This window comes from Pseudozyma hubeiensis (assembly GCF_000403515.1).
Source record: "Pseudozyma hubeiensis SY62 DNA, scaffold: PHS38, whole genome shotgun sequence".
NCBI lineage: Eukaryota > Fungi > Basidiomycota > Ustilaginomycetes > Ustilaginales > Ustilaginaceae > Pseudozyma > Pseudozyma hubeiensis.
In genome coordinates, this window is record NW_012133820.1 from 1,054,069 (window position 1) to 1,072,631 (window position 18,563).

General features: G+C 57.2%; 7 protein-coding genes across 7 annotated transcripts; 4 read left to right on the forward strand and 3 right to left on the reverse strand.

The window, feature by feature from the left end:
- Positions 1 to 487: 487 nt before the first annotated feature.
- PHSY_004120 (hypothetical protein) lies at positions 488 to 1,669 on the forward strand (the record flags this gene model as incomplete). The annotated part of the gene is made up of 1 exon (XM_012334737.1): positions 488 to 1,669. One exon carries the CDS (start codon positions 488 to 490, stop codon positions 1,667 to 1,669), a length of 1,182 nt encoding a protein of 393 aa, XP_012190127.1.
- An 87-nt stretch (positions 1,670 to 1,756) lies between these two features.
- Positions 1,757 to 2,515, reverse strand: PHSY_004121 (dead box ATP-dependent rna helicase; the record flags this gene model as incomplete). The annotated part of the gene is made up of 1 exon (XM_012334738.1): positions 1,757 to 2,515. The coding sequence occupies one exon, from the start codon at positions 2,513 to 2,515 to the stop codon at positions 1,757 to 1,759; it is 759 nt and encodes a 252-aa protein (XP_012190128.1).
- A 598-nt stretch (positions 2,516 to 3,113) lies between these two features.
- PHSY_004122 (para-hydroxybenzoate-polyprenyltransferase) lies at positions 3,114 to 6,074 on the forward strand (the record flags this gene model as incomplete). Its single annotated transcript, XM_012334739.1, has 1 exon — positions 3,114 to 6,074. One exon carries the CDS (start codon positions 3,114 to 3,116, stop codon positions 6,072 to 6,074), a length of 2,961 nt encoding a protein of 986 aa, XP_012190129.1.
- A 154-nt stretch (positions 6,075 to 6,228) lies between these two features.
- Positions 6,229 to 7,398, reverse strand: PHSY_004123 (hypothetical protein; the record flags this gene model as incomplete). Its single annotated transcript, XM_012334740.1, has 1 exon — positions 6,229 to 7,398. One exon carries the CDS (start codon positions 7,396 to 7,398, stop codon positions 6,229 to 6,231), a length of 1,170 nt encoding a protein of 389 aa, XP_012190130.1.
- Positions 7,399 to 9,557: 2,159 nt separating this feature from the next.
- Positions 9,558 to 14,207, forward strand: PHSY_004124 (likely protein kinase; the record flags this gene model as incomplete). Its single annotated transcript, XM_012334741.1, has 1 exon — positions 9,558 to 14,207. One exon carries the CDS (start codon positions 9,558 to 9,560, stop codon positions 14,205 to 14,207), a length of 4,650 nt encoding a protein of 1,549 aa, XP_012190131.1.
- A 243-nt stretch (positions 14,208 to 14,450) lies between these two features.
- PHSY_004125 (hypothetical protein) lies at positions 14,451 to 15,959 on the reverse strand (the record flags this gene model as incomplete). Its single annotated transcript, XM_012334742.1, has 1 exon — positions 14,451 to 15,959. One exon carries the CDS (start codon positions 15,957 to 15,959, stop codon positions 14,451 to 14,453), a length of 1,509 nt encoding a protein of 502 aa, XP_012190132.1.
- Positions 15,960 to 17,183: 1,224 nt separating this feature from the next.
- Positions 17,184 to 18,209, forward strand: PHSY_004126 (nucleoside-diphosphate-sugar epimerase; the record flags this gene model as incomplete). The annotated part of the gene is made up of 1 exon (XM_012334743.1): positions 17,184 to 18,209. One exon carries the CDS (start codon positions 17,184 to 17,186, stop codon positions 18,207 to 18,209), a length of 1,026 nt encoding a protein of 341 aa, XP_012190133.1.
- Positions 18,210 to 18,563: the final 354 nt, after the last annotated feature.

Sequence of the window (18,563 nt, forward strand, 5' to 3'; positions counted from 1 at the left end):
TGGATGAGCCGATGGTACTTGGTGTTGGTCGTGGTGATCTCTTCGCAGTGAGGAAGGGCGGGACAAGCGATCAAGGGTCCACCCTCAGCTCGTGGAGCAATTTTTCTAGACTGTTACATCTTTCAACGAGACCAACACTCAACACACGCGACCTTCTGATGGCGAGAGACACAAAAAAGTTGCCTTCTGTTGCTCTCTCGTCTCTCTCTGCAATGCACCGAGACACCATCAATCGTAATCGACGAGCAGCATTCTCGCTTGACTTCTCATGATGCTTTGGCAACGCGGTAGAGAGGCTCCGATGGACACCTCGCCTCCGGGTCCGCCTCAAGGTAAGTAGCAGCCTAGATCCGGCAGGTAGACAGGAAAAGGCCGACGCTGTTACTGAAGGATCGCAATGCCTTTCTGTTGATCGAGAGCAGCTAGCATATTCGATAGCGACAGCACAAGAGGTAACGCTCCCCAAGTCTCGACATCTCATCTTGCCATGGATACCGATATGACCGACGTCGAGATGTCAAGCCTCACGCCACCGTCGCACAAGGTGGCCAACCAACGACCGGCTGCAGTCGTCCAAGACGAGGAGCTGGCCGACGAATCGATGGCCAACGTTGACAGCATCGCTCAAAGCAGCACATCCAAGATAACGCCATCGCAGCACGTGCGTAGAAAGCGCAGTGTTCTCAGCAGAAAAGGGAAGCGCTTGGCACATCTGCAAAGCCGCGACCTTGTGCCGGCTTCCAGAAGCTTGCTGTACGGCCACGGGACTCAACACGATGTCGGCGACAACGACGGTGACGACGGATCGAGCTATGGGACCGAGGACGAAAAGGACGATGACGAAGATGAGGATGAGGAGGATGCAGCAAGTCGGCGAAAGAGCACACCAGGTCGTATCCGGTCCATCACCAAGTACGCCGTCAACTACATCCTTCCCAATGCGGTGTCGCCGTTGCCGCATCAGCACCAAGGGTCCTCGGGCTCGGCCACAAATTTCATGGACAAACCGGAGCTCCTCTTGGGCTATGCCCAATTCATCTTCAATGCCACCATCCTCTGGGCCTTTCTCTATCTTCTCTACAACTTCGTCCGCATGGTGCAAAAGGACGTCGCAGAAAAGGTACGATCGTACGAGATGGACACCTTGTCCGAGATCACCGCGTGTGCCGCAGCATACACGGCGAATCGCTGTGGCACCGAGCTTCAAGCGCCCGCTCTGGCCAACGCGTGCAAGAATTGGGAGCGCTGTTCGGCTCGAGATCCGGCTGTCGTAGGCACGGCCCGCGTCACTGCCGAAACGTTCGCCGAGATTCTCAACGGCTTTGTGGATTCGGTCAGCTGGAAAACCATGTTCTTCACGCTCGTCTGCTTTTCCATCGTTGTTGGCGCTACCAACTCGTTTCTGTCCTTCTTCCGCATCAAGTCTCGATCTCGTGGTCACGACTCGGAGCATTCCTCGGCAAAAGCGCAGCATTCACACACTGGACACACCTCAGCGCCGCCGCCCACCCATGCCATTGGTCCGCCGCAACACAACGTACATGCGAGCGGCGTACCTGCTTACTACCATCCGCATCAGCCTCCGGACTACGCGATAGGCTCATCATACCCTTATCCAACCTGGCAGCAGCTTCCTCCCGCTACGCCGTCACGGAGACGCATGCGCTGAGCCGCACGGATACGACGGCCAGTCACATGCAACAGTCGAGCCTTCGTCATAAGAGATGAATGCAATTGCTAATATCGAATGACGGAATCACAGCATGAATTCAAGCCAGCTGTTTTGTGCTTGAGAACGCTTTGCTGCCTCGTAGGCGGGGGCGAATTCAAACGTCGCAGTCCCGTCCTCACTTGCCGTGTTGGCTTGCGGCGTGCTTTGCATTGTCCACCGCCTGTTTTGGGAAATTTTCGAGAAAGAAGCAGATAGGTCAGCTAGACGATCTCGTTTGGACTGATCGGATTCGGAACGGAAGGCAATGAACAACTGGGCCATGATACTTACGTTCTTGAGGTTGCCAGCACCGCTGTTGGAGTCGCCGGCTTGGCCGCTCTCGGCGCCCTTGTTCTCTCCGTCTCCGAAGACACCCCCTCGCTGCTGGTCATCTGGAACGGCGTGCGAATCTTTTCCCGGAGCGGACTGAAGGCGACGAAGAAGGAATACGAGGAAGACAGTCAGTGAATCTGCAGTTGATTTATCTGCTGTGCACTGTAACCGACGAGGAGGTGTTCGGTGCTTACCTGACCCATGGGATCGTTCTCGCGTCCCTGGAGAGGGGGAGACTGAGTACCGCCTTGGCCTGACATGATTTGTTGATTTGATCGAAAGAGCGTTGGTGAGCGTTGGCGGTGTGGAAGGGTCAAAGTGCGGAAGGAGAGCAATGGTGTGGCGACAGACTGTATACACTGTAGAAGATGCCGACTTTATATCCTGGCCAGCTTCGCCAGCAAGAAGTTTCGCAGTCGAGTCAACAGGCATAGTGACGACTCCAGGATCGAGGTCGTCCGGGCTGGACATGACGATGGCTCGATGCTTGCTCGTCACAGGGCCTCTCTACAGCTGTGTCTGCATCATGAGCGATTGTCGCAGCACAATACACAGAGATCTCGAAAGTCTGTCGTCGGATGGCTGTCCTTGCACGGGCCCATGTAACACTCTGCCTCGCATCCCACGCAGACGAAGACAGGAAGGCGCACGGTGTCACAGCTGAAGGTGTGGACTGACTCGCCATGCACCTGACCTCGATGAATCAGCCACAGCTGTGATGTGGCCAACGAGGAGAGGATGATTCAGCGTTTCGTAGGATTGACGCTTGCCGCCTGCTTCCGAGATGACACCGAATTCGGGATAGCCGAGTGGACCCTGCGTCTCGTTCCGTGACAGCTGTTAGACCGTCATATGCAGAGGCCAAGCCGCGGAGCGTGAAACTCCGGGTCGGTGTGTTTGTGTGTTTCATGCAGTGATGACGACCGAGCTGACCTCGCAGATAGAGCGCCACGAGACGCTTCACACACTATACCGATATCGAACAGGCTCCTTTGCCTCTATCACTCTGACCACCATATACGGTGGAGGGTCGCCGTTCCATCCGAAGGCTCTGAACCCGACGAGCATCATGCTTCGCTCGATCCGACCGGGATGGAGCTCGCTCAATCGATTGGTCTGCTGCGAGAGCGCCGGACAGTGCGCCGGCCCTTCTCGAATACCATTACCGCGGAAATTGTCGTCCTCGGCCAACGGTCGTACGGTACGCAGAACAGAATCATCGCTCGTGAATGGTCTCGACTCCTCGCTACCTAGCGTGCGGCGCCACGCCACATCCCCATCGGGGGTTAAGACGACCTATCCAAGCTCAGCACCACCAGCAAACGAAAACAGCAACCACCATTCTGATACCAAGCTGGGCAGGGAACGGGATCAAGGCTACCTTGCCTTCACCAAATCGAGTCTGTTCAAGCTCACTCTGCCTCTGCAACCTCCAAGCTCAGATCCCAATTCTCCCTCTTCCATCCTCTCGTCGGCTAGCGCGAGGGCGAAGCGCCAAGAGGAGTCATCGGACGCCAAAGTAACAGATGCCGAGCGCGAAAGCATCTCCAAAGAGCCGTGGGAACAGGCAGCAGAAACCTCTGGTCCGCCTGTCTCGCAGGTGAATCATCGCCCGCATTCGAATCTGCATGGTCCCGAAAATGGCGAGCCGTCCGATGTCGAGGCGGATGAGTACGACGCCGACGCTCCAGCGCACAGCGTCGTCTTCCTGCTGCACAGCGCCCAGCCGCTCAGCTACATTGCCAACTTGATCCGTGCAGAAGGTCCGAGTCCAGAGCCAAGCCAGCATCAAATGAAGGATGACAAGGAAAAAGCGTCGCGTGCACAGTCCCCAGACGGAGATGACGGGAAAGGAGAAAAGGTGAGCGTGCCTGCTGCACCGCGCTCGTCCCCCGAGCGAAAGGACAAGCGCGTGAATCTCAGCCCGGAGCAGCTCGAAATGCGCGAAATGCTGCTTCGTCAGGGTTTTGTCGATCCGCTCGGCGATCCGCCGATCTCCTTCCATACTCGCGCTGCGGACGGCAAGCGTTGGTCACCCGCAACGGGCATCGGAGACTTCTTGCGCGATGCCGCACGGATTGGCTCCTTCGTCATTCGAATCGGCGAACGCAATGTCTACGTGACCGTCCCCTCTTTCGAGGACCGCACGCGCTTCCTTCGTGCTAGTCTGTACGCCAAGACGGAGCAGATCGAAAAGCTCGTCCATCTCAAGGCCGAATGTGATCGCATCGCCCATTCGGGCACCAAGCGTCTCTCCTTTGCCGGTGTGCTCATCCTCAGCGCTTGGTGGGGATCTGTCGCTTTCCTCACCTTCTGCACCGAGCTTGGCTGGGACGTGATGGAGCCCGTCACCTACCTCACCGGTCTCGGCACCATTTTGGGTGGTTATATCTGGTTCCTCATCCACAACCGTGAGGTCTCCTACCGGGCCGTACTCAACGAGACCACCTCGCGGCGACAACAGAAGCTCTACATTGAAAAAGGCTTCAACATCGAGCGGTACCAGGAACTCATCCAAGAGGTCAAAGATCTGCGCAAGACAATCAAAAAAGTCGCCGAGGATTACGATCTCGAATGGGACCAAGGCGAGACAAAGGCTGGCAAGCAGAACAAAAAGGCACTCAAGATCATTCGCAAGCAGGAAGAGGCCAGCTATCGCTCCAAGAGGGGCGATGTTCACGAAGACGAGGGAGCCGAGGCAGACGAGAACGAGGACGGTCGCACAGCGACGCCTTCCCACGAGGCTGAAGACAAGGATGGAGATGGACAGCCGGACAACGTTCAGGATGACCGTTCCAAACTCAAGGTCCGCAAGAAAAAGGCCAACGGAAGCGAGGCTCGTCGTCATTACTCGACTTCCGCGCGAAAGCGGACCGTGCATAATTCCTTGCCAGGTTCTGCAAGACACTACAGCAGCAGCAGTCGTACCAACACACTACCCACGAAGGAAGCCGGTTCGGGGAAAACTTTCAGCGTTCAGCCGTACCTCGCTCTCAGTCGCATCGACAAGCCCATCGGCACATGGCTGCTCTACTGGCCCTGCGCGTGGTCCATCGTGCTGGCCTCTCACACTCTGGGTCTGTCGTACACGACGCCGCTGTTCTACACGTTGCTGTTCGGTGTTGGTGCTGTCGTCATGCGCGGCGCTGGATGCACGATCAACGACATGTGGGACGTCAAGATGGATCGCATGGTCGAACGCACCAAGAGCCGCCCGCTCGCCGCGGGCGACATCACGCAATTCCAGGCGTTGTGCTTTCTGGGCGTACAGCTCAGTGCTGGCCTTGCCGTGCTTGTCAACTTGAACTTGTACAGCATTCTGCTGGGTGCAAGCTCCCTTGGCGTCGTCGTCTTGTATCCCCTGATGAAGCGCGTGACGTACTGGCCGCAGCTGGTGCTGGGGTTTGCGTTCAATTGGGGTGCCATGCTCGGATGGTCTGCGGTGGCAGGCGCGGTTGACTGGGCCGTGGTGCTGCCTCTCTACACAGGCTCCATCCTGTGGACGCTGGTCTACGACACCATCTATGCACACCAGGACAAGACCGACGATGTGCATGCCGGGGTCAAGTCGACCGCTTTGTTGTTCGGAGACAAGACCAAGCCAATGCTATCGGCCTTCTCGGCAGGCACGATCGGGCTGTTCGGTTACAGCGCGTCCTTGGCGGTTCCTCCTACTCTCAGCGCCGCACAGTCAGCAGCCGACATTTTAAAACCAGCACAAAGCTCTTGTGTCGGCGATCTCGTCTTTTCGCCCTCGATGCTCGACACTGTCAGCGCTGGTTCTCCGATGCTCGACACGTTGGCGCACCACCACCCGTTCTTCGGCGTCGCTCTTGCTGGCGCTGCTAGCCACCTGGCATGGCAAATTCGGACGGTGAAGCTCGACGATCGACCGGACTGTTGGCGCAAATTCTGCTCCAACACCACTTTTGGTTGGATCGTGTTTTCAGGGCTCGTCGCAGACTACGCTGCTTGGCTGTACCTGGATTCTCAGCGGGGCAAGCTCGAGCAGGCTGAAACGCAGGAGTGAGTCGATATGATTTGGCCATTGCACGCGAAAGATCATCGTGCAAGGATGCGGGACTTGGAAACGCACCAAGAAGTGATGTTTGAGTGGAGGTGCAGGACAATGCAAAATGCAGCTAGATTACAAGAGATAGTAACACATCGATGGTTGAAAAGATCTAAGCAGAAGCTGTCGCCGCTGGCTTGGGCTGATTTTCCGCAGCGAAGGCCGAGAAGAAGCCCTGGCCTTCCTTCCATTCTTGGAAACCCTTCTGAAGTCGGACGCTGAGGCTTTCCATCGAATCCAAGGCTGGTCGAACGTCGAGCACAAATTCGGGGTCGTCCTTTTCCGGGTCGTCGGGCACGCTGTAGTAATCGATCACGTAGCGGACCTCCTTGCCGTCCTGATCAGGTCTTCTTACGATCCAGTCGTGACGATCAAAGGGAGGTTCGGAACTGAAGGTGTTGGGCATGATGCTCGCCATCCAGCCGAACAGGCGGGCTTTGGGGGTGAGCGTTCCTGGTTTGCCCTGGAAGCGAGCGAGTTCGGCTCGCGACGAATCGGCACCGGCGAGCTTCTCCCACTCGAGCACCTCGAGCCAAGCCTGTTCGTTGAGGAAGTTGTGGACAAGAACCATGGTCTCGACGTGCTCTTCTGGCGTTTCCCATCCCTTGCGGACGAGGGCGTTGTAGAACTGCTGCGGTGAAGGATATTCCCACTTTTCCGATTGTTCTTCTGAAGGTACGCTATCGTCATGCTTGACGGGACACGCCGAAGGTTTGTCGTAAGGCGACGCACCGGGTGCAGCGGATGAGCGAGAGCGAGGGATAGACGAGACGACCCTTTCTGTGGAGAGCACCGTCTGTTGCTCTGGTGCCTGACCTTGACCGAGGCTTGGCATCATGTTGAGAGGGTTGAGCGTCGAGGACCACGGCTTGGATGACGAAGTGGATGCGGACGAGGAAGAGGCCATGGAATCTGCGGAAGAGGCGGAGGCCTGGGCAGATTTGGAAGCGAGGTACTTGTCACGATCCTCGTGAGGGATGGGGCACTGTCCGCCGGAGGAAGCCACCATTTTGGGTGGGGAAGGCTTTGGCGCAGCGGGCGGCGCTGCCGACGCCGATGCGCTGCTGCCGCCGGCGTGCATGGGGCATCCAGGCGGTGGCGATGTAGAAGACGAAGAGGCAGCGGAGGAGGGACCAGCGCTCATGGATCGAAGGATTTCATCGCGGTGCTGGGAGAGCTTGTAAGCCATAAGGCCAGCGACGGCATTTTGGTTGTCGACATTGGGTCTGTGATCTGAAGCTGCCTGGGCGCGGATGGCGCGTACGATCTCGGCGGGATTCATTTGGAAGGCGGTTCGAGAAGGCTCAGTAGGTTGAACGGACGGAAAGAGAATGGAGGTGGTGGATGCTGTCGACGAATGTGGATGACCACGCTGTGTGTGTTGCTCTTTGCTCTCAGACAGGGTGGAGGTGCGACCCTTTTCGAACTCGCGACAGCCGCCACTTTGTGTGTCTGCCCGGGAAATTTTCGAAACGAAAAATTTACGGTTGCAATCAGGTTCAAGACCGAGTTCCGAGTGAGCTGACAAATCCAGCTATCGACAACGACGGCGGCCGCGATGACGACAACGATTGCAAGGACCAAGTTTCTCCAAAGACTTGTTGGACAGACGAACACGTTCGACGTATCTTGGCAGCTGTAAGAGAGACAACAAGGCAACGAATCTTGTCACCTCTATCGTCTTAGTTGTGGTGACGGGATCGAACGGGATGATGGATCCGAATCGGGGACAAATGAGACTAAATCGAATCCGATTTGACAGCAAGGGCCGGCGAAATCCACGGGCAAAAAGGAGGTGTCGCACATGGCAACTGAATGAACTTAGCTTCCAAACGAGGCTGCCCTCCGATGTGCTGCCAAGCTGAGATCCAGGCTCAACTACACCCCTAGCGGTTTCCTGCAGAATGGACATGTGATTGGAAGAAAGCTTCCGTAAAACCGGTTGTGGCTTGTGGGAGTGGGAGAGAGGAGACACAGAGAGACGCCAGTTTTCATCACAATGCACGTCAAGATCGGACTCCAAGTTCCGAGGTGGGACGGATTTCGTGTAAAGGCTTGCCGATTGCAGTCGTGGTTTCAGATGATTTTTGTTTTTTTGGTACAGCCGAAGGAAACCTGCTGCAACCGATGCTCTACTCTAAGAGTGATTTGTCGCGATTCAGGTCTCATACGAAAAGGTCGAGTCCTGCCATCTTTGAGAGTAGTCCGCTCTTCAGTGATATGCTGACGTGCAATTCTTGCATCGTTCCTTTGTGTTATGGCAGACAGGCTCGGAAGGTATTCCCGGACGAGCCGGTAAACAGTCAAGCTCGGCTGGTACAGGCGAGATCCGCGAGACAAACAAGAGTGCCAAGGTTTGCGTGCACAGAGTGGGGCTGTGGGACACTTCATCTACTCACTGTATTTGATACAACGACCCCAAAGCTTGTGTCGGGTTCGCGTGGTGCCGACAGATCCGAGCGTTGGTACACTGCATGCACGACTTTGGGACCGAGTCTGTGCGTAGACCTGTTCGTTGTGTTGAGGCAGCCAGTTCTGTTCTCGTTGAATGTTTGTGACAACTGCCACTCACGAGAAAGACCCACAAGCGTGAATTTCGAGGTTGAGCTGGAAGTGCACATGCGCGTCGAGTGTAACTGTGCAGCGAGCTCGAGATCTGGGCCAGGGCTCGGGCGTCGAGACTGGCGAGGTGCTGTCCGTTCGCTCAGTCACCTACAATGTTAGCACCTCGGCTGTTTCGAAATCCAAATCCAAATCCAAATCCAAATCTCAGAGTGATCCGCTACACAGTCGGCTCCAGTAACAAATTGGAAGTGTGGCTACGACCCTGAGTTCTTTGCATCGCTAACAGAGCTGCAGCTGCTGCACCCTTTCTTTTTGCACGGTCGCGGCCAATTCGCTCTGCCTAGCTAAGTTGGCTGGCTGCTCGCATGCTCCACCAGATCGCAGCTCTTCCAGCTTACCTTGCCATCGACGTCTCGCTCGAACACGACAATCATCGTATACTTCGCCTCTTTTGATCATCAGCTTCAGTGTCGGTTCGGTCTACACCTCCATCACCATTCTCGGTCAAGGCGACACTGCTCTAGGGGCCCTCGTCACCGTTCGCTTGCCCATTCTCGTCGAGGTCTTACATCGCACCCTTTCCGTGTCGAATCCCGTCCAGTCTTTGTTCGATCACTTACAGACGTCCGACGGCGATCGCTGAACCCCTGATATCGCTCGCGCTTCAGCGTCGACACCCACGTATCAACAACCACGGCGTACGGTAGCATATATCACAGCACACGGTAGCATTCATACCGAACGTGTTTTGTCCAAAATAGACAATGCTGCCCTCTCCTTGAACTCTTTTCAGTCTCGTCCGCCTCGGCGCAGATTTCTTTCGCGTCGGCTTGTTCGCTCGTCAGCATGTCCTTGCAGACGCCAGGAGAGGCCTCGATGGCTGCAGCAGCTACGCCATCGACCTCGTCCGCTACGTCCGCCAACATCACCACCGACACTTCCGACACCATCAAGCATCAATCTGTTCATGCGCAGCTCGAAGCTCTTCAATCTGCTCCACTGGATGGAGCAACTCCCGATGGTGCTAGTAGCGATAGCAGCGCATCTGCCACGAGCCCTGCATACAAGCCTCTCAGTCTCGCCATGGCCGGTCACGTCTTGGGCGCCCTAGGTCCGGAATCCGCAAGCGGAAGTCCTGCACCTCTCCTCGACGCAGGCGCGCCACTATCGCCGCCTCAGCTGTACAGCTCGCCCGCACTTCCTGCCGACTCCAAGGACCTTGCCCACCCCGTCTTGATCGCGCCCAGTCACGATGCAAACCGCAACAAGCCCTCTCCCGCAAGCACCTCACCAGGTCACCTCAGCACTCAAGATCCTTCCAGCAGTTCCGCCTCTGTCTCGCCATCGGTAGTCTCTGGATCTTCGACACCAGCGCGCTCTGCCATGAGCGAGCTTCACATTTACGCACAACAGATCCAACAACAGCTTCTCAATCAGCACATGCATCAGCAGCTGGCAGCTGGCAGACTTAACCTGCCTTCCGGTTCGTCTCCGCCGCGTGCCGCACCCACCAGCCAGGTCGCCTCCGCCAGCGCCAGCACGTACAACTCGCCTTCAGACTCGGGTCGCACCTCGCCCAACCTGTTTGGCTCTACACGCTCCCAACGCACTCCGCACGTGCTCGAGACCAACCGCCTTGACATTCAGACCCACACCAGCGGCCGCCGTATGGTCAATCAGTACCTCATAGAGGGAGAGCTCGGTCGTGGTGTCCACGGCAAGGTGCGTCTCGCCCGAGACCTCGAGACTGGCGAACGCGTAGCCGTCAAAATCGTCGAGAGGGAAGCACGCAAGCGTCTCGGCGCAGGTCTCGGCTTGCTCAATCGCAACCACCGCACAAAGGATCAGTCGCGCCTATCCGCAGTCGATCTCGACGCACCGACGTTGTCCGGACTCCCGTCCAACTCGGATGCTCAGGACGCAGACCGGGGAACCGACTCGCCGCAGGAAGACGTCAGCGGCTCCGCATCCACCACCGTAAAGGGCGTCCCGACCACCCCCTCAACTCAATTTGCACCTTTGCCCCATATCCCAAAATCGCCGAGCGCTTCTGCTTTCGGTCTCTCACGCAGGCAACCCTCGGACAGGGATGTCGAGCGTCGTCGCGAAAAGGAGCGCGAGAAAGCTCGAAAGGCGCTTTTGTGGACCACCGATCAAAAGGTGAGGCGAGAGATTGCCATCATGAAAAAGTGCAGCCACGACAATGTCGTCCAGCTCAAAGAGGTTATCGACGATCCGCAAAGCAAGAAGATCTTCATGGTCCTCGAGCACATGGAGGGAGGCGAAGTGGTGTGGAAAGACGATCAGGGCCATCCCGCACTCACCGTAGACGAGGCACGTCAAGTCCTTCGCGACGTCGTCTGTGGACTCGAGTATCTCCACTATCAAGGCATTATCCACCGCGACATCAAGCCTGCCAACTTACTCTGGGACAAGGACCATAGAGTCAAAATTTCAGATTTCGGCGTCTCCCACTTCAGCTACGCTATGATGATCGCCAACGATCACGCCGCCTCTGCATCCGCTTCCGCATCCTCGGCGTCCGACCCCAGTCTCGCCGACGACCGAGAGCTAGCCAAGACCGCTGGCAGTCCAGCGTTCTTTGCGCCAGAGCTCTGCATGTCCTCCTTTTCCTCAGCCTCTCCGTCTGTCGATCCATTCCAGAGCGCAACGGCGACTTCGCTAGCCGACACTGCCAACGCTAAGGTCGCGACGCCACCTGCACGGCCCAAAGTCACCAAAGCCATCGATGTGTGGGCACTCGGCATCACGCTCTACTGTCTCTTGTTCGGGAACACCGCTTTTACCGCCGAATCCGAGTACGCGTTGTTTGCCGTCATACCGAGCACCGACTACTCCATACCCACCTTTATGGGAGCAGATCGCGTACGCGTTGGTCCGAGAAAACCGAGGTGGCAGTCGCGTTCGCAGTGGACCGACGAAGAGGCCGATGCTCAGCCAGCGAGTCCTTCGGAGCTATGTCCGGACGCCGATCTTGCGAGCTTGAGCGACGACGCCAAGCAACTTCGGGACCTGTTGGACCGCTTGCTCGAGAAGGATCCAGCAAAGCGCATCACACTAGAGGACGTCAAGAAGCATCCATGGGTCACTCGCGGTCTCCAAGACGCCCCAGCCTGGCTCTCAGAGACCGATCCTCAGCATATGCCATTCGTCGAGATCTCGCACGCAGACGTCGAGGATGCTCTGACCGGCTTCTCCAAACTCAAGCAGCGCGTGAAGCGGTGGCAATCCAAGCTGCTAGACTCTTTCGCTGGCGGTAGACGACGCAGCAAGTCTATCAACAATTCGTCCGCAGCGTCATCCGTGCATGCTGACATGCGAACAGATTCAGGGACCAGCTCGCCTCAACCTGGTCGCGCTGTAGGTACAGAAAAGGCAGATTCGATGCCCGTCACGCCGTTCGACTCGTCGAGTCAATCCGCACCCTCTACCTCGTCGGTCCGAACACCGCGAACGCCTCTCAAGGGCCACATCTTCTTTACGCGACAAAAGAGCGCCGGCTCAGTCGGTCGGCGCGACGGGGTCTCCGCTCTGCGTGCCTTAACCGCAGCTCACCGTGACGAGTCAGACTCTATCGCATCGGACTCTCCCAAGATCAAGGACACCCATACGCCGGTTCAACCCATCGCGCATCAAACTGTCTCTCCGCCTCAGACATCTCCTCAGGCCTTTGGAGGATGCGAAACCGAAGCACCCGAGCAAGCTACCAACCTTTCACCTATGCTGCCTCCCCCTGTGCTGGTCGACGGTGCAGACAATGGCGCTATGGGGCCACCTACCCTCGCATCTCACCGTCGAGCTTCGGCACAGTCGACAAGCAGCTCTGGGCTGCGACCGGACCTTGGTCCCGAGATTCCGCAGCGCACTTCGTCTGACACTCACGGCGCCGCTCGTCGTGTCAGTGCCACTTCGGCCTCACCCTCACTCCACACGTCTTCGCCTCGCATGTCCTCGCTTCACCGTGCGAGCAGTCGCCAGGATTCCACCGGCAACGACTCGCAACCGCAGCGTGCAGCATCGCCGCGTCGGTCAATCGACTCGGAAGGTAGGTCTTCGACGCTGAGCATCTCGCAGGCCTCGCGCGTATCGGGACGCCACCGCCTCGGCGACTTTTTGCGAGGCAACTGGCTCATGAACGGCGCCGACGATCGCAATCGCAGCACTTCAAGACCCAGCACCCGAGGATCGAGGGATGCACCGCCTTTCTCTTCGACTCTGGGGGGCGCAAGTCTGTCGAAACGGAGCGGAAGTATCGGAAGTACTGCGAGCAGCGTGAGGCCGGCCCTCGCATCTTCGGTCCCCCCTGTGGGTCCGCTCTCTGTCGACACCCTCGGTGCGGTTCAACAAGCTGGCGCTCGTCCCGAATCGGGCACACCGACGAGTGCACCCGTGCTCGGCAGCACCAGCAGCGGTGGTTTCGCTGGCGCACCGAGTCTCTCCACTGAGGTGCTTGCGGACCCATCGGAAAGCGCCAGCCTTGCTCGAAGTGCGTTCAGCGCCCTAAGTCAACCATCGTCGCCCTTGACGGGATCAGATGCTGTCGGGCCTTTCGCTTTCGATCACTTCGGCCGTCGTCGTCACTTCGACACGCCGCTCGAAGTTGCTGAATACGAGAACGATGATGTCGATCTTGAACTCGAGCTCGAGCTCTCGGACGACGATCTCTCGGATGACCTCCACGGTGCACACAGCGCAAATCGCGGGCCAATGCTCATCAATTCTGGCAATGGCTGGACGGTGCGCGATGGCGACGAGCAAAACCAGCACATCGGCCAATCAGCCTTCCTCCCAGAGGCTCACGCGCGCAAAGAGTCAAGCGGAAGCGTTAGTTCCAATGACATTCTCACACCTTCCGTGGAGGGCGGCTACAATGTCTTCAAACCACCCTATCAGCATATCTTGTCGCCTTCCGGGTCGTCCGGCATGCCGGACCACCGAGTCGCAGCCGATGCCAGTATCCCCGCCGACGAGATCGCCGCGCCAGATTGTCAGACATTCGCCATGGGTGCTTCCCTTTCTAGCGAAGCAGACGCGCTACGAAAGGCCAACCTCACTGAGCTGGGTATAGCCCAAGCTGCCGTGTCAGATCCTTTAGGGAGCACAAGGCTGGAAGCCGAACCAACTCCTACCAGCTCAGCAAGCGTATCTCGATCCGCTTCGCATCTGCAACACGGCTCGAACGAATCGTCGCGAGCTCCATCCGCCGCAGAGACGCAAGCGACGCGCTCAGATGTTGGGGGTGTGCAACCGGAAGGGAAGGATCTAAAGGCAAAAGACGGTACCGCTGCGACGGAAGAGTCGCAGTTCGCCGATGCCGAAGAGGAAGGTGCTGCCCAAGATGGCCTTGATTCCATCTCTGCAAAGCACGCTCTACTTTCCGGTTCGGGAGCCACGCTTGGGTTTGAAGAAGAGGACGATAGCGACGATCAGGCTGTCAGCTTTCAGGCCCGCCGCAAGCGGTCCACACGATTCCGCACACCACACCCTGCCAACGGACAGGCTTAACTTTATAATATGATTCTTTTCCTTGCGCAAACTGCTCTGAATGCGTCTGTGGCAGAGTCAGAGAATCGGTGTTCTCGCGAGTGATCTGCTTTTGTACGGCAAACGAGTTCTGCAAGTCGATCTCACAATCTTGACACGAGCGGCGTATTTCATCATTGAGAATCCTTTCCACGTGACAATCATTACAAAGGTGCGAAGGCAACAAACATTGCGCAAAGTGTTCCGGAGAGAGTCTCATCGAGTCTATGCCTTGGTCTTGAGGTCGTCTTGGTCACCACCGTAGCCAGATCCGGCAGCATTGGCCGAGTCGGTATCCGTCTCGCGGACGTGCTGAATCTCGGGGTACGGGTACCTGACCAGCAGGACGCGCATGACGAGGGATAGGAGGGCGGCGATGAGCATGAAAGCCATGGTGACACCGAAGCCCTTTCGGTTGAAGTTCTTGTCGCCCTTGTTGAAGAGGTACGAGCCGTAGATACTTGCCGAGTTGCCCATGCCGTTGACGAAGGCCTGCACCACGGCACGTTTCTCGGAGGGGTGCGGGATGGCATTCGACACCCAAATGCTGATGAGAGGACAGGCGGCGTAGACACCTGCTACACCGAGGCAGAGCAGGACGTACCTGCCAACGTGGTCGAGGACACCGAGCATGCAAGCGAAGGCGACGACTGCAATGGTGGATGCCACAGCGGTGTGGTACGCGCGATCGCGGAAGTAGTCCGACGAGAAACAGAACGAGACAATGGCGAACAAAGCGACAGCGTAGATCGGAGCCGTCATATACTGGACGTGGAAGCCAGTGTAACCCATGCTCTTCACCAGTTCCGGGACGAAATATTGGATGGTCTGCGAGCCTGTGCCCATCATGTAGAGTACGACGAATCCCCAGGTTCTCCAGTCGGTGAAGGCCATGGCAGCTGCCTGCTTGTGCGAGACGTCCTCCTTGCCGCCCTGAGCACTGCCGAGCGAATCTTGGGCGAGACGCCTTTCAGCCAAAAAGCGTTCGCGAGGTGAGAGCCACTTGGTGGTGGCCGGGAAGTCGGGGAGGATGAAGACGGCGATGATCGCGACTAGGCACGTAGCAGCACCTTCTACCACGAATAGCCAGCGCCATGCCGCAAGGCCTCCAGCGTTCTTGAGCTTCTGAATTAGGCCACCAGCGATGAGGCCGCCAAACATTCCAGCGAGAGGAACGGCAGAATAGTAGAGACAGTATCTTCTTGCCAATTCGCCGCGCTTGTACCAGCTCGAGAGGATGAAGAGGACACCTGGCGAAAAGCCCGCCTCGAGGATGCCGAGCACGACTCGAAGAGCAGCGACGGTTTGCCAGTTCTTGGCGCCGGCGAAGGCGATGGAGAGACCACCCCAGAGGAACATGATAGCGGGCAGGTAGATGCTTGGCCTCACTCGCGTGAGCAACATGTTAGAGGGGACCTCGAAAGGAACGTACGTAGCAAAGAAGACGAGGAGCACGATACTGTAGTGGTTGGCTGACATCTTGAGGTCAGTGCCCATGCCACCCGTGTAAGCGTTACCGATGTTGCTGCGATCGAGGTAGGAGAAGAGGTACATGACCCACACGCAAGGGACGAGTCGCATGTCGATCTTGCGAACGAGTCGCCTTTCCTCTTCCTCCTCTTCGGCCTGAGTGAGGGTGGGGTGACGTTCATCGATGGCGAGCGAAGGGGGACGCATGTCGGCGTCGTAGGTGGAGTGGGCGACTTGGTCGTTTTTGTCGCGCTTGAACAACATGGGAGGCCAGAAGTCTTGTGGGTCTGCCGAGATTGGGATGCGAGGAATGGAGGGGAAGAAAGTGGCTGCGAGAAGGTCTTCCGGGGACGGTACTTATGTGCTCGATTCATGCAATGACAACAGCTCGAGGACATTGCTGCAGCAGATGAGAGGCAAAGATGGATGACTGACAACGATCAGGTGCGCCGTGCATGCAGCAGTCGGCACGAGCAAGACCGATTCGACTGGAGCCACGCCGAGAGTGTGGGGTAAGTCATGCAGGAGCTGAGTACCTCGTCATGCTTGTGACTGCTGCAGCCGGTTCCTGGAGGTGGTAAGGGCAAGAGTCGTATGGTCCCTGTGTGGGGGTGGAGTTGGGATAACGCTGTACCAAGGAGTAGGCGATGCACAGGATGGTGGTGGGAGAAGAGGAAGCACCATCGACTATCGACTCGGGATTTTGTTGACGTGTGGGGTGTACAAACACCGAGTGCGGGGAATCCGATTGATTGTCCTGTCGGAGTAAGTAATGCAAGGAACCACACTACAGTACTCCCACACAAACGTCGGACTTGCCGCCGCCACCAGAGATATCTCTTGCAGCGCTTCCTTCCCGCGCGTCGAGAACATGTGCGATCTGCTCAAGTTGTCGTTGACACACTTGTCAAGGCTAGCCACTGATTCAGGCGATTTTCAATTGAAAGAATCAGCCACGATGTTCGATCCGACCTGACCTGTCGAGCAGCATCCATCTTCAGTTTGCTTGCCCCATTCGCGTGTGGGGCTCCTCGCCGTCCAAGTTGTCGTCTTGCCGCGTGGCTGCGACGCCTGCCGAATTTCGGCCAATTTCTGGCGGCAGGCTGATATGTTGCCTCGAGACCCTTTCCGCGCGCGTCTTGTCCACCACCCTCCCACCCCCACAAGGACGCCACTTGGCCTTGCCCACGTCGACAAGGAACAGCGAGGATCAACAAGGGGGCCAAGGGGGCCTTGAGCCGCATGGATCAATCACCAAACATTTGCCAAGCGCTGTTCGTCCTCCCACAAGCATCGGGCTGCGTGGTAGAGACTCCCACCGCACTGCTCCAAACCTCGACCCTGAATGTAGCGACATGCACTCGGGCAAGTCTGTGTGACATGCGAACGCCGAGACGTTTATAATAAAAGTGAGGGAGTGCATCTTCCATCGATCCCTCCATTTCGACGAACACATATCCAAGATCCTACATCAACGTAGCCAACATCATGACGATTCAGGAACAGACTATCCTCATCACCGGAGGCGGTGGATGGCTCGGCGGCCTGCTGCCGGCACGCATCGTGCAGCGAGAGCCGCAAACCTCTTTCAGCTTCATCCTCGCCGACATTGTCGAGCCTAAATCGACAAAGGGCCTTGCTGCCAAGGTCATCTGCAAGAAGGCCGACCTCTCTGATCCCGCAAGCCTCGACGCTCTCTTTGAGACCGAATTCGGCAAGCCGGATGTCATCTACTCGATGCACGGCATCATGAGCTTGGGAAGCGAGGAGAACTGGGACCTCGGCATGAAGGTCAACATCGATTCGACGCGCGCCCTGCTCGAGAAGGCACGTCACTCGCGCAACTCGCAGGGCGAGCCGATCAAGTTCGTCTTCACATCCTCTGTAGCCACCTACGGTGGCCCGCTGCCTCACGTCGTGCTACCCTCGACTGCTTGCCAGCCCGAAGGTGCATACGGAATGGCCAAACTCATGGGCGAGTACCTTGTGACCGAATACACTCGCAAGGGCTTTGTCGATGGTCTTTCCGTCAAGCTTCCCACCATTGTCCCCCGCCCCGGTGTTCCCTCTCGAGCCACGTCTGCCTTCGTCTCAGGCATCGTTCGTGAACCGTTGAACGGCGTCGAGGCTATCTGCCCTGTCGGCTCTTCGGTTGAAGACCCCGTGCTCAAGAATGTCGAGGTGTGGGTTGCCAAGCCATCGACGACGCTCGAGAACCTTGCACGTGCCAAGAACGTCATCGACTCGAGCTCGGATAAGATCACCCGATGGTCGCGCTCTGTGCAGCTTCCTGGCTTCACTGTCTCGATCCACGAGATCATCGAGGCTCTTCGTAAAGTGCGCGGCGATGACGCCGTCAGTCTCATCAAGTTTGAGCACGATGACACGTGCCAACGTATCGTCTCGAGCTGGCCTCGTGAATTCGACAACTCGTACGCTCTGGGTCTTGGCTTCACCGTCGACCAGGACGGATTCACAGGAGCCATCAAGGAGTACATGGACAATCACTGCTAGGCGCAAAACCCAAATCTGCATTTCTAGTCCTTCTTTTTCACGGGTTTTATTCCGAGCAAATTTGTGTATGATGAGTGCTTGATGAGCAGCAATCCGAGTTTGAAACAGCCCCATCTTGTAATGGAAGGCGCTAGTCCGCTGCTTCTGACAAACTTGTGCCTAAAGTCTGGAGTTCAGTCGTAAGTAGACAAGACGATCATTGTGTTTGGAGACATTCAGCAGACAACAGAGTCGAGACGCTCACATCGGCGGCTGAGAAACGGGCAAGAACAGCTGGAGACTCGTTCTGAGGGTGCGCGAGTTCCCCTCGCAATCAATTTGTGTGCCAAATCCGGGCCGCGTGACCTTTGACAT